Source organism: Amblyraja radiata, chromosome 37 (assembly GCF_010909765.2).
Source record: "Amblyraja radiata isolate CabotCenter1 chromosome 37, sAmbRad1.1.pri, whole genome shotgun sequence".
NCBI lineage: Eukaryota > Metazoa > Chordata > Chondrichthyes > Rajiformes > Rajidae > Amblyraja > Amblyraja radiata.
Window position 1 is genome coordinate 6,689,487 of NC_045992.1, and position 15,401 is coordinate 6,704,887.

General features: G+C 43.6%; 1 protein-coding gene across 6 annotated transcripts in view; it reads left to right on the forward strand.

Moving 5' to 3' along the window:
• Window positions 1-585: 585 nt before the first annotated feature.
• LOC116966579 (protein transport protein Sec24B-like) overlaps window positions 586-15,401 on the forward strand; it is a 51,294-nt gene continuing 36,478 nt past the window's right edge. For 2 of the 6 annotated variants that reach the window (XM_033012973.1, XM_033012974.1), the window contains exon 1: window positions 4,973-5,230. In XM_033012973.1, coding sequence (XP_032868864.1) covers window positions 5,170-5,230 — 61 coding nt within the window. In that variant the 5' untranslated portion in view covers window positions 4,973-5,169. Of the gene's footprint in view, window positions 1,118-4,479; window positions 4,658-4,969; window positions 5,231-10,459; window positions 10,548-15,401 lie in introns of those variants that run through there. The other 4 variants (XM_033012972.1, XM_033012971.1, XM_033012976.1 and 1 more) reach the window with 4 other exon arrangements.

Genomic DNA, 15,401 nt, shown 5'->3' on the forward strand with positions numbered 1-15,401 from the left:
TGGAGAAGGAGGGGGGATTGAGGAGGGGGTGGGTGGAGAAGGAAGGGGGGACTATGAGAAGGGGGTGGGTGGAGAAGGAGGGGCGAACGTTGCGGACGGGGGTGGTGGCGCAAGGAGGGGCGGGTTGAGGAGGGGGTGGGTCGGAGACAGGAGGATGGAGGAGAAGGAGCGGGGGTGGGTGGAGATAGGAGGAGGGGGAGCTTGAGGAGGGGGTGGGGGGAGAAGGAGGGGGATTGAGGAGGGGGTGCTGGGTGGCGAAGAAGGGAGGGATGTCGTAGGGAGTGTCTTGAGGCGGGGGGTGTGGTGAGCTCCGAGGCAAATGCATAAAATGTGGGGGGATTGTAAGATTGGGGGGGAGGAGGGGGGGAGAAGGAGATGGGTGATAGGGAGAAGAAGGAGGGAGCGGAAGAGGGGGAGCGGGAGAGGGGGCAGGGAGAGTAAGAGAGGGAGAAGGCAGAAAGATGGAGGGAGAGGGAGGTGAAGAGGATAGAGGGGGCAGAGAGGGAGGAGGAGGAGAGGGCATAGAGAGAGAGAGAGAGAGAGGGGCCAGAGGGAGTGAGAGGGAAATGAAGGAGGGAGAGGGTAGGAGGGAAGTGCCAGGGAGAGAGATGTTGTGCAAGAAGGGAGAAGAGGGTAGAAGGGCAGGAAAAGAGGGAAACAGCTTTGGGGGAATGTAAAGAAGAGAGAGAAGGAAATAGGGATAGAGGTCATGAGAAGGAAGAAAATACCAAAAATCAGGAGAAAGAGAACACTTAAGAAAAGAGATAAAATTATAGAGAATATGAAGTTGGGAGAAGAAAGGAGGAAACATGCTGAAAGACAAAAAGCTGTTGTGACTATGATAGCTGATCAGTCCTGATATTCTCAACTTGCAGTATCTTCTAAAGGCTCTCAATCACTATTCAGCTAAGCGGTATAGCATTGGCTTGATATCACTCGTATCCATCCAGCTAGAAAATAGCTGAAAATAGTCTGAAGAAGGGTTTCGGCCCGAAACATTGCCTATTTCCTTCGCTCCATATATGCTGACGCACCCGCTGAGTTTCTTAAGCACTTTTGTCTACCTTAGAAAATAGCCTTCAACGACTTTTTCACTGATGGAATGTGGTTGTCACTGGTAAGCCCTGCAGTTAATGTCCCCATCACTAATTGTCCTGGTGGGGGGTGGGGGGCATGAGCTGCCATTGGTGTTATGAAGTTACTTGGGAATTCTCTGTAGATGTGGAAGATCATGATTCACCTTTACTTCTGTGCCTCCAAAGTGTCTGTCCTTGGACCGCTTCTGTTTTCCAATCTTCCCTTTGATTATATTCATCCCAAAGCACATTTGTGCCTTGATAACTTGTAAGAGTTAAATTAGAATCCCTTCTCCTGACCTTTCCATTCCCTCCAAATCTTGAGACCTGCTCGTCTCACACACATTTATTGAACAAGCTTAAAATTTCACCAGCTGGATGTCGAGAAGAGAGGCTGTTAACATCAGCTCCCAACGTAAACTCTAACCCATAGAAACAGAAAATAGGTGCAGGCGTAGATCATTCGGCCCTTCGAGCCAGCACCGCCATTCAATATGATCATGGCTGATCATCCAAAATCAGGATCCCATTCCTGCTTTCTCCCCACATCCCTTGATTCTGTTAGCCCCCAGAGCTACGGTGCCCTCCATAATGTTTGGGACAAAGACCCATTATTTATTTATTTGCCTCTGTACTCCAGAATTTGAGATTTGTAATAGAAAAAAAACACATGTGGTCAAAGTGCACATTGTCAGATTTTAATAAAGGCCATTTTTATACATTTTGGTTTCACAATGTAGAAATTACAGCAGTATTTATACATAGATGACGTAAACAGATGTGATTAAAGGCTAGACTTAAAGAGATTACTTTTAATAAAATGTGAAAAATGAAGCAACTGAAATTAAGAGACGTCATTTGGTCAATGCAACATACCCGGGTAGATAACAAAATCATTTTGTAACTACTATTCCCAAACTCTGTTAATTTCTGGGAACGTTGGTTGCCTCAGTAATGGATCTGCTGCAGATAATCATTGTATGATTAGTTTAGTTTAAAGTATGGAAACAGGCCCTTTGGCTCACCGATCAGTTACAAACTCCATTAAAGATGTATCGTGCATTATCCAGTTTGAAGAAATAGATTGGCCAACAGTCTTAAACAATGGGCAATTCCTATGCCTTAACACCATGGCTAAAATAAAATGACATTTGGACTGAAAATTGTCTAGTTCAAGAATATCAGTGTCTGACTGAAGTCACTTTGGCATTGTGATGCAAAGTCTTTCTATTGTCCAAAGCTACCAATGATCAGTGACTTCTGCGGATAATGACTGGCTGGCATTTTTCAGTCACAATGGCGCATGGGTCCAACACAGTCTTTTAAGACCAGCACTTCTTCTTCTTGCGAATGAAACATAAACCAAAGGAATAGTTAGATCTCAAGCCGGGTGTTGAGCAGCCAGGTTGTTGTCTCTGTGTCAATGTCTGCCAGGCCCTGAGCTCCATTTAGTGGGTGGTAGAGCGGGCACCCAGAGATGACATGGTTGGCTGTCTGTTGTTCCGGGACCAGTAGCAAAATGCCGCATTGGCTGGTTCAATGAGCCATTACTGTACATACAGAAGCTTGCTGGTAACTTACTGCCTGTCTCTACAATCGCCATTGCAACTGGCGCAGAACCCCATCTACAGGAATAGTCAAGTGTGTGGAGTACCTTGTAGCAGTCTATAAGATGGTTTGAAACAAGATACCAAGGAATCTGTGGAATTCTCTGCCACAAAAGGTAGTTGAGGCCAGTTCATTGGCTATATTTAAGAGGGAGTTAGATGTGGCCCTTGTGGCTAAAGGGATCAGGGGGTATGGAGAGAAGGCAGGTACAGGATACTGAGTTGGATGATCAGCCATGATCATATTGAATGGCGGTGCAGGCTCGAAGGGTCGAATGGCCTACTCCTGCACCTATTTTCTATGTTTCTATGATAGTTGAATCGCCTGTAGTTGAAAGGTCACGTGATTCGTAAGCCAAAAATATATATTTTTAAATGGACAATGGGCGTGATTATTGTGGCAATTTAAGGATTTCAAAAGGACATGTCAATGGTAAAATTAAATATTGTTGATTAACAGACAACCGTTCCTTTATTACTAGAGGTTTTGTTACACCACGATAGGGAATTCTGCCGCCGGTTAGGGACATATTTATTTAGGCGGTTGAACAGTCCAGCAGTTTGTTTTCCTTTGTTCTGGAGCAAACCATTATTTGTGCAAAATGCCAAATTATTGATGAGACGCGTTTTGGTCTGAATTCTTACAATCACTAAGGAAAAGATCAGCCTGAATTTTTCTGTAGCATTGGAGTTAATACAAACTTGTATAGGTCAGAAATTAATTCACATCCAATGGTCAAGAGAAGCCAATAGTTGTTTTGTAGTAGGGGCATTTGAGGAAAATACTAATTTAATTGATAATTATTTTAAGGAAATTTGACCCAATTTATTTCACCCAGTTTTTATTTCCAAATGTCAGCTATCTTTTAGTTTCAGTCCTGAATGATCTAACTTAATATGCTTGACAAAAGAAAATTCAATAACTATTCCATTTTCTGCCCACTGTTTTGGTCAATTGAAAACATCACCTTGCAGTATGTGGGGAGTGTAGGGGTTTGATTATAATAAGAAGCAAGTGAAGTGTAGGAAGGAACTGCAGATGCTGATTTAAACTGAAGATAGACACAAAATGCTGGAGTAACTCCACGAGGCCAGGCAGCATCTCTGGAGAGAAGGAATGGGTGATGTTTCGGGTCGAGACCCTTCTTCAGACAGGGGGTCGGGGAGAAAGGTAAACGAGAAATATAGACCAAATGAATTAAAAATATGCAAAAAAGTAACGACGATAATGGAAACGGGCCATTGTTAGCTGTTTGTTCAAGAAGGAACTGCAGATGCTAGAAAATCGAAGGTACACAAAAATGTTGGAGAAACTCAGCGGGTGCAGCAGCATCTATGGAGCGAAGGAAATAGGTAACATTTCGGGCCGAAACCCTTCTTCAGACTGATAGGGGGTGGCGGGGAGAAGGAAGGAAAAAGGAGGAGGAGGAGCCCGAGGGCTGGGGGATGGGAGGAGACAGCTCGAGGGCTAAGGAAGGGGAGGAGACAGCAAGGGCTAACAAAATTGGGAGAATTCAATGTTCATGCCCGCCGGATGCAGGCTCCCCAAGACTGACGGAGATTCCATACTGCCATTATATTAGGTGCTGTTCCTCCAATTTCCGGTGTTGCTCACTGGCAATGGAGGAGACCCAGGACAGAGAGGTCGGATTGGGAATGGGAGGGGGAGTTGAAGTGCTGAGCCACCGGGAGGTCAGGTAGGTGTTTACCAGGTGATGCCAGAAAATGATGCCAGGTTAAAACGAATAAGACTAGCAAGGTTCTTCTTCTTGCGTTTGTGGCAGCAGAAGTCTGCAGCAGGGTGATGCCATTCGGTTCGACACCCGTAGGTGCCTGCCCTAAAAAGGGCGCACGCTCCGGGTTGGCGCCAAGCTGCGGCGCTGTTGCTGTCTCTGTTTGTTGTGGTTCGTCTGACTGATGTCAGTTGACGGGGCGCACCACGGGGAGGTTGACAACATGAGCCCCACTAGCAAGGTAAATAAATGTAACCTATCTAATACACAGTTGTATTTTTGATGCAGGGGATAAGTATTTTAATGCTTGATGGATCAGAGGCACTTAAAGCACAATGCAGAGTTTATCTCAAGATCAAACTATTTCAAACATCTTGCTGATTTCTCGTGGGTACAACAAATATTGGGAATGGAATTCATAGTTTTATTGCTCTACAGCACCGGAGATTTATTGTACAACAAAATGGTACTGTTTCAACACCCCAGGCTAGGCCTGAGAATGAGTTAATCAGCATTTCCCTCGAGTGTAACACAAACCCTTGGTGGCAACAAGGGGTAGGACTGCCATGTAGCCTTCCTGGAGACTGACGGAGATTCCACACTGCCAATGAGCGCAAAATGCATAATGTGCAGTGGACGATGGGCAGGGTTACTAACATCATATACCCGCAGCGTCAGTCACCTTTGTTAAATCTTACAGGTAGGAAACTCTCGAACAAAGACAATGGATGTTGAAGAAAGGTGAGGATTACAATGCCTGTCTTTCCCAAGTCCAGTAAACAGCTGAAGAGGAAAATTCACCCATTGCCCCCAGGTAAGTGGCTGCTCTTTACATGATTCCTGAGATATTCTGATCCGGTTACAAAATACAAGAGTAAGATCATTTATTTGTCACATGTATCAGATAGGAGCCAGAACAATGAAACTCTTACTTGCTGCAGCTTTACGGGAACATTAGACGGAACGACGACAATAAATATGCAATAATTATCAGTTATTCTAAATAAATTAGACAATGATAGTGTAAAAAAAACAAAGTTTATGTACAAAATGTACTTACTGCAACACCACTACATTTACTTCAGCTTTTGTACACCTGACAGACGACCTGTTCCAACAGATGTGATAACTTCTGCTCAGATCTGATTGGAATCAATAAAGACATCAGTTGCAGATTGTGCCAACATTGTTTGATGTCACATTCATGAGCACGGTTCTTTTGATTTAACCCAAGCCATATAGCTTCAGTATTATCATCTCACAGATTGTCACAGACCATCTGAAGAAGGGTCCCGACCTGAGACATTGTCTGCCCTTTCCATCCACAGATGCTGACGAGCCCGCTGGGTTACTCCAACACATTGTGTTTTGTCTCTAACAGTCTTTTTCTCTCCCATGTATTCTGTGGTCTTTTTAGGTTTGTCCTTCCTCCCCTTATTGCCAATACACCTCAATCAATGTCAATAAAAAGGACGTATTGTCTGCTTATTGTCACTTTGCTGTTTGTTGAACGCTTGCATCCCTCTTCCCATCAGAACGGCCCCCTCCATCGACTTCTTTAAGTCGAGACTAAAAACTCATCTCTACTCCCAAGCCTTTCTTGACGTCCTCTGAGCGAGGGCTATATGTATGTAGTGATGCTTGTATTTAATCTATGAATCACTGTTGTTTGTTATACTGTTCTTACACCAATATAAAGCACTTTGGCTGACGAGTTGTTTTTTAAATGTGCCTTATAAATAAAAGTGACTTGACTTGACTTGCTGTGTGGCAAATTAGTCATTGAGTTTCCGACGTTACAGCAGTGAATGAGACGGCATTGGCTCTGGAGCATATTGAAACCTCCTCAAAAATCTGGGAAGTGGTGAAGAAATTCAAGTCTTTGTTGTGGTTGGTGAAAGTCAATGGAAGGTGTGTGAGGAGGATGAATGGGGACTCAGTTTCAAATCTCTGTCCTTCACGCATTGGGGGAAAGTCAAGTTCTAATCTGTCTTTGCCGTATTGCCGAGGGTGGGACAGAGGTCTTACCTGTCCTCTCCTGATTCCTGCAGGAGGCGAGAAGGAATAGTTTGTCTTTAATGTAACCCTGAAAGATACATCTCATATTTTCTTATGGTGTTGATAGGGGAAGGGAATATCCTACACCTCTTTATGATGTGAATGAACATATCTGAGCCTTTCAGGAGTGAAATGTGCTCCGGAAACCTATAAATCTTGCATTACATAGAATAGCACATCACAACAATGTTTGTGCCGAAGACAATGTCCAGGCCAAATCCTATCTGCCTGCGCATTATCCATATCTGTCCGTTCCCTGTATATCCATATGCCCATCGTAACGTCTCTTAAATGTTATGGTCGTATCTGCTCTACCAGCATACCAGGCAGCACGTTCCAGGCACTCACCACCCTCCGTGTAAAAAGACTTACACAGCTCATTGAAACTTTAAATTCCTCACACCTTAAAGGTATGCCCTCTACTATTTGATTATTCCATCCTGGGATAAAGGGCGACAGTCTATGCCTCTCATAATGTTATAAGATAATAAGGTCTCCTCCTCCAGTCTCCTCCATCACATGAACAGCGCTGTGGGGGGGGGTCAACCTAAGTCCAACAAAGCTGCTTAGATACTGATGAATGCAAACTTAGGAGGAGATCTACTGTAGTTCAGGCAGCGTGTCTTTCTGCACAGTAGTATGGGAGGGTTTTTAGCAATAGAATACATTATCGCAACCCACGATCAATACCATTGGAAATCTCTTAACATCAAAGTACTTCCTACAAAGTAATGCAATTCAGCAGGATGTATAAAGCATTGTTTTTGCAAATTCAGATGGTCTGTGACAATCTGTGAGATGATAATATTACGGGACCAGACCCTTAATCCAATGACTGATGTATTAGTTTGCATGTTAATATCTAATAATGCCATGAGTTGATGTTCAATCAAGATCAAGCTGGTCTCTAAAGTACCAGAGGGGATCTAATTATGAATGGGAACACCCACAAGTCAAGAAAGACACAAAGTGCCAGAGTAACTCAGTGGGTCAGGCAACACTGGAGGACACGGATAAGCAATGTTTTGGGTTGGGACCATGCCTCTTTCTGAACCCATAAGTCAGGTTTGGTTAGTGTGGTAAGTTCACATTTTAAGTTGCATGTACGTGGACAGTTTAGCTTGAGCACAATATTGTAGACTGAAACTCCCCTGCGCAACTGAGAGATTGCTCGGAAAAACACGAAGCGTGGAAGGACTCGGCAAGTCAGGCAGCATCTGTGGAGGGAATAGACAGGTGACATTTCGGGTCGAGTCTGAAGAAGGGTCCCAACCCGAAAAATCTCCTTGCCATCCACTTCACTGTTGCTGCCTGACCTGCTGAGTTCCCCTCACACTTTGTGTTCTGCTCAGAATTCCAGTATCTGCCAACTTTTGTGTCTCCACAGAGGAATCGTTGCTTGGTCAGAGGTGCATCTTTCAAAAAAGACATTAAACCAGATTTAATAGAGCAGAAGCTATTTCATGGCAGCTGGCCAGATCAGAGTGATAATGGTTTCAAAATACTTCACATTTACAAATACTTACACAGCTCCATTTTACTCCAGTTTTGTAAACTCTTCTGGCCTCCTTAGTCAGCTCAGACAGTAAGCTCCTCCGAATCTGATTGAATAATTCTCTCCTCTCCTTCACTGTTCTGACTTGCTTTGAGGGTGAGGGTGGGTGAGTGAGCTCTGAAATTGCTCAGATTTCTTGCGTGTCTCTCTTTTTTCAAAAGTTGGACAAAACCAGTTGTATGCCCTCGACCTCAACCATCTCCCTTGGGAATTGAATACATAATTTGGACTGACCCTCGGTGCAGTACCTAGGATGTACAATATTGTAAGCTGAAATGTTAAATCAAACCAGCCTACCCAGGAGGCAACAAAATATTCCATGCGACTTGTTCGAAGAGGTACAGGTGCATTCTCCCTGGTGTGCTGGCTAATATGATTCCTCAGTCAATGTCAGTACAGAAGACTTTGTGGTCATCAACCTCTGCTGTTCATGTGAGCTCACTGAGTACAAATTGTCTACTGCTGTTCCAATATTACAAGACTCTGATGGAAGAAGGTCTTGACCTGAAACATTACCCAGAGATGCTGCCTGTCCCGCTGAGTTACTCCAGCATTTTTCTCTCCAGAGATGCTGCCTGTCCCGCTGAGTTACTCCAGCATTTTTGTGTCTATCTTCTAAACTCCAGCGAGTTCAGGCTCAGTGCTGTCAAATGCTTACAGACACCCAAAGGAAATCCACAAGGTCACAGAGAGAACGTGCAAACTTCACACAGGCAGCACCTGAGGTTAGAACTGAACCTGGGTCTCTGGCGCTATAAGGCAGCAGCTCTACCAGCTGCACCACTGCACTCCACATCGTTACCTCTCTTTTAAGAGATGAATGCTATTTAACCCAATTATTATTTGTGATAGAGAGCTATGCTATCTAATCCTTCTCTGGATGAAGAAGTTCTTCCCAAATTCATTATTGGATATACAGATGGTCTGAAGAAGGGTTTCGACCCGAACGTTGCCTAATTCCTTCGCTCCGTAGATGCTGCCTCACCCACTGAGTTTCTCCAGCATTTTTGTCTACCTTCGATTTTCCAGCATCTGCAGTTCCTTCTTAAACAGAAGATTTTGAAGCAAGCTTTGCTTTATCTTGAAGATAGACACAAAATGCTGGAGTAACTCAGCGGGACAGGCAGCATTTATGAAGCGATGAAATGGGTGACTTTTCGGGTTGAGACCCTTCTTCAGACCGTCTTGCTTCCTTTAGCCAATCCAATAACCTTGTTGTTTAACTTTCCAGTAGTCTATCAAAACTTTTTTTCACCTTTATATTTAATGCCAAATTTGCTCACATGAAGCTCATCGGCATTTTCACCAATCCAATTAGAATGGCATCATTTGCTTGTTCCTGGGTGGGTTCTTGCTGCTTGTTCTTGGGTGAGTTTTGATATTGCAGGGTATTTTCATGCCACTGGGTGGCAAATTGAAATAGTATTGTAGTCATGGGAATGGTGCACAGTTTGGGTAATGAATAGGAATAGAAAGGTGATAACAAGGAGGTATAAGCAGTGAAACTAGGCAGGACAACAATAAAACTAGTAGAATAACTAGGGTGGGAGAGGGACAGAGAGAGAGAGGGAAGGCAAGGGTTACTTAAATTAGAGAAATTAATATTCATTTAAAGTAACCCTTGCCTTCCCTCTCTCTCCATCCCTCCCCCACCCTAGACATCCTTCGTTTCACCGTCGTCCTGCTAAGTTTCACTGTTCGCACCCCCCTCGTTATCACCTCTTCCACAACCAACAACGGACCATTGTGGGCTCTAACTTTCCTTGATCATCCTTGCTGGCCTTGATTTGTTCTTTTCATATCTTTTATTCTTTTGCTCTTCGTACCTCAAATAGGATGAGAAGGAGTTTCTTCCCAGAGGCCATTAGGACTGTAAACTCCTATCTCACCAGGGACTAACTTACAGTACCAATTTACTGTTGTGTGGTGTCTTTTCAAAATTGCTGTTTTTTCTTTTTTTTTCTCCTCCCACAAATATGTAATTACTGATTCTGTTCCATTCTATTTTGTAGTTTTTTTGCACAATCCACAAGCATTGCCACTTTTCATTTCACTGCACATCTCGTATGCTTATGTGACGACCTCCTCATACCCAAAGATCCTATACGCTCTAGGATCTCAGCTCATACCTCCAGTCTTCCCTCCCTTCTGACTTTCAGTCTGAAGAAGGGGCCCAACCTGAAACCTCACCTATTCCTTTCCTCCAGAGATGCTGCCTGTCCCGCTGAGTTACTCCAGCATTTTGTGTCTGTCTTCTCTGTAAACTGGCATCTGCAGTTTCTTCCTGCACATCGGAATAGAAATCTATTAACTAGGACCCGTGGAGCTGGAGATGTGATGACGAGGGAACAGTTAAACGTGGAGCAGTTTGTTTATTGGTTGGCTCCAATGAATGTTGCTATGGCGACAGATTGGCACACAATCCATTGAGGAGATTTATGGAAGAAGAGATTACAACAAATTACACGCTGAACTAGGTTAGCTGGCCAGGTCAAGAATAAAAGTATCCTTTGAATAGGTAAGTTGGTTCAGGTAAAATATTGTTCCGTGCAGAGAACAGAAACCCGAACAACAACAATCCCGTGGAGACTGAAGCCATAATGTGGACCTCACCTGTCTCAGCTGTACCTGATCAGATTGTACTTGCCAGATAGTTAATCTGACCAGATTTGTTCTTGCCAGAACACCTGCTGGTCTAGGTGTTCAATCCAGTGTGTGATAGCAATCTGTAATCTCGTGCATTTTCAAGTTCTTTGTGCTCCACCAACTTTGGCCTCTTAAACTCTTTTGACTTTTACTTGCCTCACCTTCAGTGGCTGCTCCTTTTACAACTGTGGCTTTGATTTCTGTAATTTCCTTTCTCTGCCTCAAAATCTATTTTTTCGTAATTCAATCTGCATCTGTAAACTTGCTATTTTAACCATGATCTTTCTCAATTGTCTTCATATTATTCCCATTTGTCTTAATATTATTCTCATCCCTCACTGTCAATGATGCATGTTTGAGAAAAATGCTATATTAGCGTTTTTGTCTTGCTGTATTGCAGATGTGCTCAGTACATCAACTGCTTGGGTTACCTCTTAGGATGTTGTCAAATACACTGTAATATCCTTTAAAATGTTTGTCCCCACACTTGTAGATGATTCTCTAAATTTATACTACAGCTATGAATTACCAAATAACTGTTCTTTTTTCCTCTCATCCAGTGTGTCTGAGTGATCGCAGGACACAGATTTTCAGTTAGTTGAATGAGTTTTGAGAGGCTAGAATGAGACTGGATTGAGCGAGTGAGTTTGATCAGAACAATGACAAATATTTCAATTTAAGCAGCAACTTTCACATCATCTAGATGCCATAAAGTAATATAGAACTTTAGATAGACACATAAAGTTGTAGTAACTCAGCGGGTCAGACAGCATCTCAGGAGAAAAGGAATGGGTGATGTTTCGGGACATAGAAACACAGAAAATAGGTGCGGGAGAAGGCCATTGGGCCCTTCGAGCCTGCCATTGTGATCATGACTGATCATCCACAATCTGTAACCAGTGCCTGCCTTCTCCCCATATCCCTTGATTCCGCTAGCCCCTATAGCTCTATCTAACTCTCTTTTAAATTCATCCAGTGAACTGGCCTCTACTGCCTTCTGTGGCAGTGAATTCTACAAATTCACAAATCTCTGGGTGAAATATTTTTTTTTCTCATCTCAGTTTTAAATGGCCTCCCCCTTTTTTAGACTGTGGCCGCTGATTCTGGACTCCCCCATCATTGGGAAATGTTTTCCTGCTAGCTTGTCCAGTCCTTTTATAATTTTATACGTTTCTATAAGATTCCCTCTCTCCTAAATTCCAGTGAATACAAGCCCACTCTTTCCAATCGTTCCTCATATGACAGTCCCGCCAACCTGTGACCCTTCTTCAGACTGAGAGTCAGGGGAAAGGGAAACAAGAGATATAGAAGGTGATATAGAGAGATTCAGAACAAATGAATGAAAGATATACAAAAAAAGTAACAAAAAAAGTAAAGAATAGGCCCTTTTAGAAACAGACAAACTTTGGAAGTACTTTTGAAGTGTGGGCATCAGTAAGTATAGAAAATATTGCAACCATTTAGATAAAGGAACCTCCCAAACACAGCAATCTGATAATACCCAAATAATCTGCTTTACTGATGTTGATTGAGGGACAAGTATTGGGCAGGCCACCTGGGGAGAACTCCACTACCTTTCTTAGAAATAGTGCTCTAGGATCTTTTGTTCACTCGGGAATGTAGAGAAGGCACCATCTCATCTGAAAAACAGCACTTACAGCCAGTAAATTAAGAGGATCATTGCCGTAAATTAATTTTGTTTAGTTTATTGTTACGTGTACCGAGGTACAGTGAAAAGCTTTTTTGCGTGCTGAACAGTCAGTGGAAAGTCTATACATGGTTACAATCGATCCATTCACAATGTACAGATACATAATAAGGGAATAACATTTAGTGCAGGGTAAAGCCAGCAAAGTCCGATCAACCATAGTCGAGGGTCACCAATGAGGTAGATAGTAGTTCAGGGCAGCTCTCTGGTTGCGGGAGGATGGTTCAGTTGCCTAATAACAGCTGGGAAGGAACTGTCCCCAAATCTGGATTTCACACTTCTATACCCTTTGCCTGATGGGAGAGGGGGGTAGAGGGAGTGGCCAGGGTGCGACTAGTCCTTGTTTATGCTGCTGGCCTTGCCGATGCAGTGTGAGGTGTAAATGGAGTCAGTGGAAGGGAGGTTAGTTAGTGTGATGGTCTGGGCAGCGTCCACAGTTTGCTGCAATTTCTTGCGGTCTTGGATGGAGCAGTTCCAAAACCAAGCTGCGATGCATCCCGAAGCAAATGAAGTGCATAATAGCCAGGCCACCATGTTTGTTTGGCACAGGAATCACCAAGAATCTCTTGTTTTCCTGACTGAGTAGCGTCACTATATACAGCCTTAAGAAAAAGTAGGCGATCAAGGTGATTAGAAGCATGTTATGTGCAAAATAGCTGCTGCATTTGCACCTTTACTTCAGTAACTATGCTACATCTCCTTGTTGAAACCACAGTCTGGGCCACAGTCAGTCAGACAATCTTCAGATGGAATTAGGGCTGCACTGTGGTGGTGCAGCGGTAGAGTTGCTGCCTTACAGCGATTGCAGCGCCAGAGACCCGGGTTCGATCCCGACTACCGGTGCTGTCTGCACGGAGTTTGTACGTTCTCCCCATGACACAGTGGGTTTTATTCGAGATCTTCGGGTTCCTCCCACACTTCAAGGACGTACAGGTTTGTAGGTTAATTGGCTTGGTGTATGTGTAAAAATTGTCCCTAGTTTGTGTTGGATAGTGTTCATACGTTTGCCGGTGCGGACTTGGTGGGCCGAAGGTCTCTAAACTAAACTAAACTCAAGGTCTGTACAGGCAACGGCCCATCTGCCTCTAGACTCATCTGTGCTGGCTGCTGCGTATGGAACTATTTTTGTAGCTATGCCAACAGGAGGCAAATGAACAGATTATTGCAGTGAGAAAAGTGATACAATCTGCTGTTGATATGAATGATTGATGCTCTGCTCTGCTAATTAAAATTCAGCCATCTGTATGGTTTGGTCTGAGGATGGAGTGTCTGTTTCATTTGCCATTTGCCTCTGAAATCAGAGCTATGATCAAATAGCACAAACCAACTGGCGAGTGGGCAGGAGGAGATTGGAAGCATTTGATCTATCTGTACTGCAGAATGATGCATGCTGCATTTGAATCAGTTTAACTTATTTGCTCCATCCCTTTGTCCTGTCTTATGTTAGAATAGGTTTTAATATTATTAGCATCAGTCTGAAGAAGGGTTTCGGCCCAAAACGTTGCCTATTTCCTTCGCTCCATAGATGCTGCTGCACCCGCTGAGTTTCTCCAGCATTTTTGTCTACTTTTAATATTATCACTTGTTTTTAATAGATATCGGAAGCATCAAGATATCTTGCATGAGTCTATTGCACAAGTCAATTGACTTTTACATATCTATGAGCGTCCATTCATTTCTCACTGTCTCTATCTCTATCTTATGTTCCACCCCACACAAGTTGGTCTTTGTTAAGTTTGATTTGGCTGTTTGGACTTTAGTTTCTGACTCAGTAGCAAGTATGTTATCAACTGAACCAAACCTGGGCTGGGCTCTGTGATGGAACCCGGAGCGTGTTCAGGGAGGCTTGTATTTCTGAAGATATGCCTCTTCCAATCTGTTCAGATGGTCATAAAATGATCCAATTGTGCCGTTTGCAGAAGAGACCCCTTAACAGGGCGACATCTGTCCCACAACCAAAACCACCAAAACAAATGAGTCGTTCCCTTCATGTTTGCAAGATCTAATTCGTTCACGTGGTTGTTTGCAAAACTGCTGTGACATCTTCCAAAATAATTCACCACCAGTGGATCAGTTAGTTGGATGGGAGCAAGTTAAAAAGCCATTCTAAAGACATGACTTTAAAAACGTGGCTCCTTGGTTTGTGCTTCAAAGCAGTGCTGAGATGGGAGAAGGGGGTGCGGGATGGATGCTTGGGTGTGGCAGTGGGTGCTGTGCCGCCTTTTGGAGGACATGTTAAATTGTGACCTACATCTATTGAGATGTAGGTTACAATGAACATGGAAAGCAGCACAGCACAAGGAACAGGCCCCACGGCCCCAGGGCCCACAATGTCTGTGCCGATAATGACGCTAAGTTAAACAAATCTCCTCTGCTTGCACGTGATACATATTCCTCCATTCCCTGAATAATCACGTGCTTATCTAAAGTCCTCTTAAACACCACTATCATTTCTGCTTCCACCACCACCCTTGGCTGCGTGTTTCAGGCACTTGACACTAAAAAATAACCTGCCCCATACACCTCCTTTAAACTTGGCCCCTCTCACCTTAAAACTCTGTTCTCTACTGTTTGAAATTTCCACCCTGGGTAAAACGTTCTGACTGTCCACCTGATCTATGCTTCGCTTAATTTTATAAACTTCTAGCAGATCTCCCTTTAACTTCTCCATAAATTGTTCAGAATCCCAGACTTTTACTCGTGTTTTTTTGTGCATTCATCTCAAATGTAGTTCGTCAATCACTTTTTTTGCACATTGGAAATAAAGTAGACTTAAAGAATAATTCTTTGGCTTGCAGAGAGCTTTGCTACACACCTAGGATTTTATAGACACCAGCTAATTCCTGTTCAATTGCCCAGTCAGTCCCAGACTGGCAGCTCTCACCATAATGCCAGACTCTCCATAGTCAGTCTTTCCCAGTCTCAGTTTTCAGTCAGGCCGTTCTCTGCTTGCTCCGGGAAGGGCTACCTATTTCCTGGCAATCAGCTTATTCCCAGATAGCCTCCTTCCTCCAGACA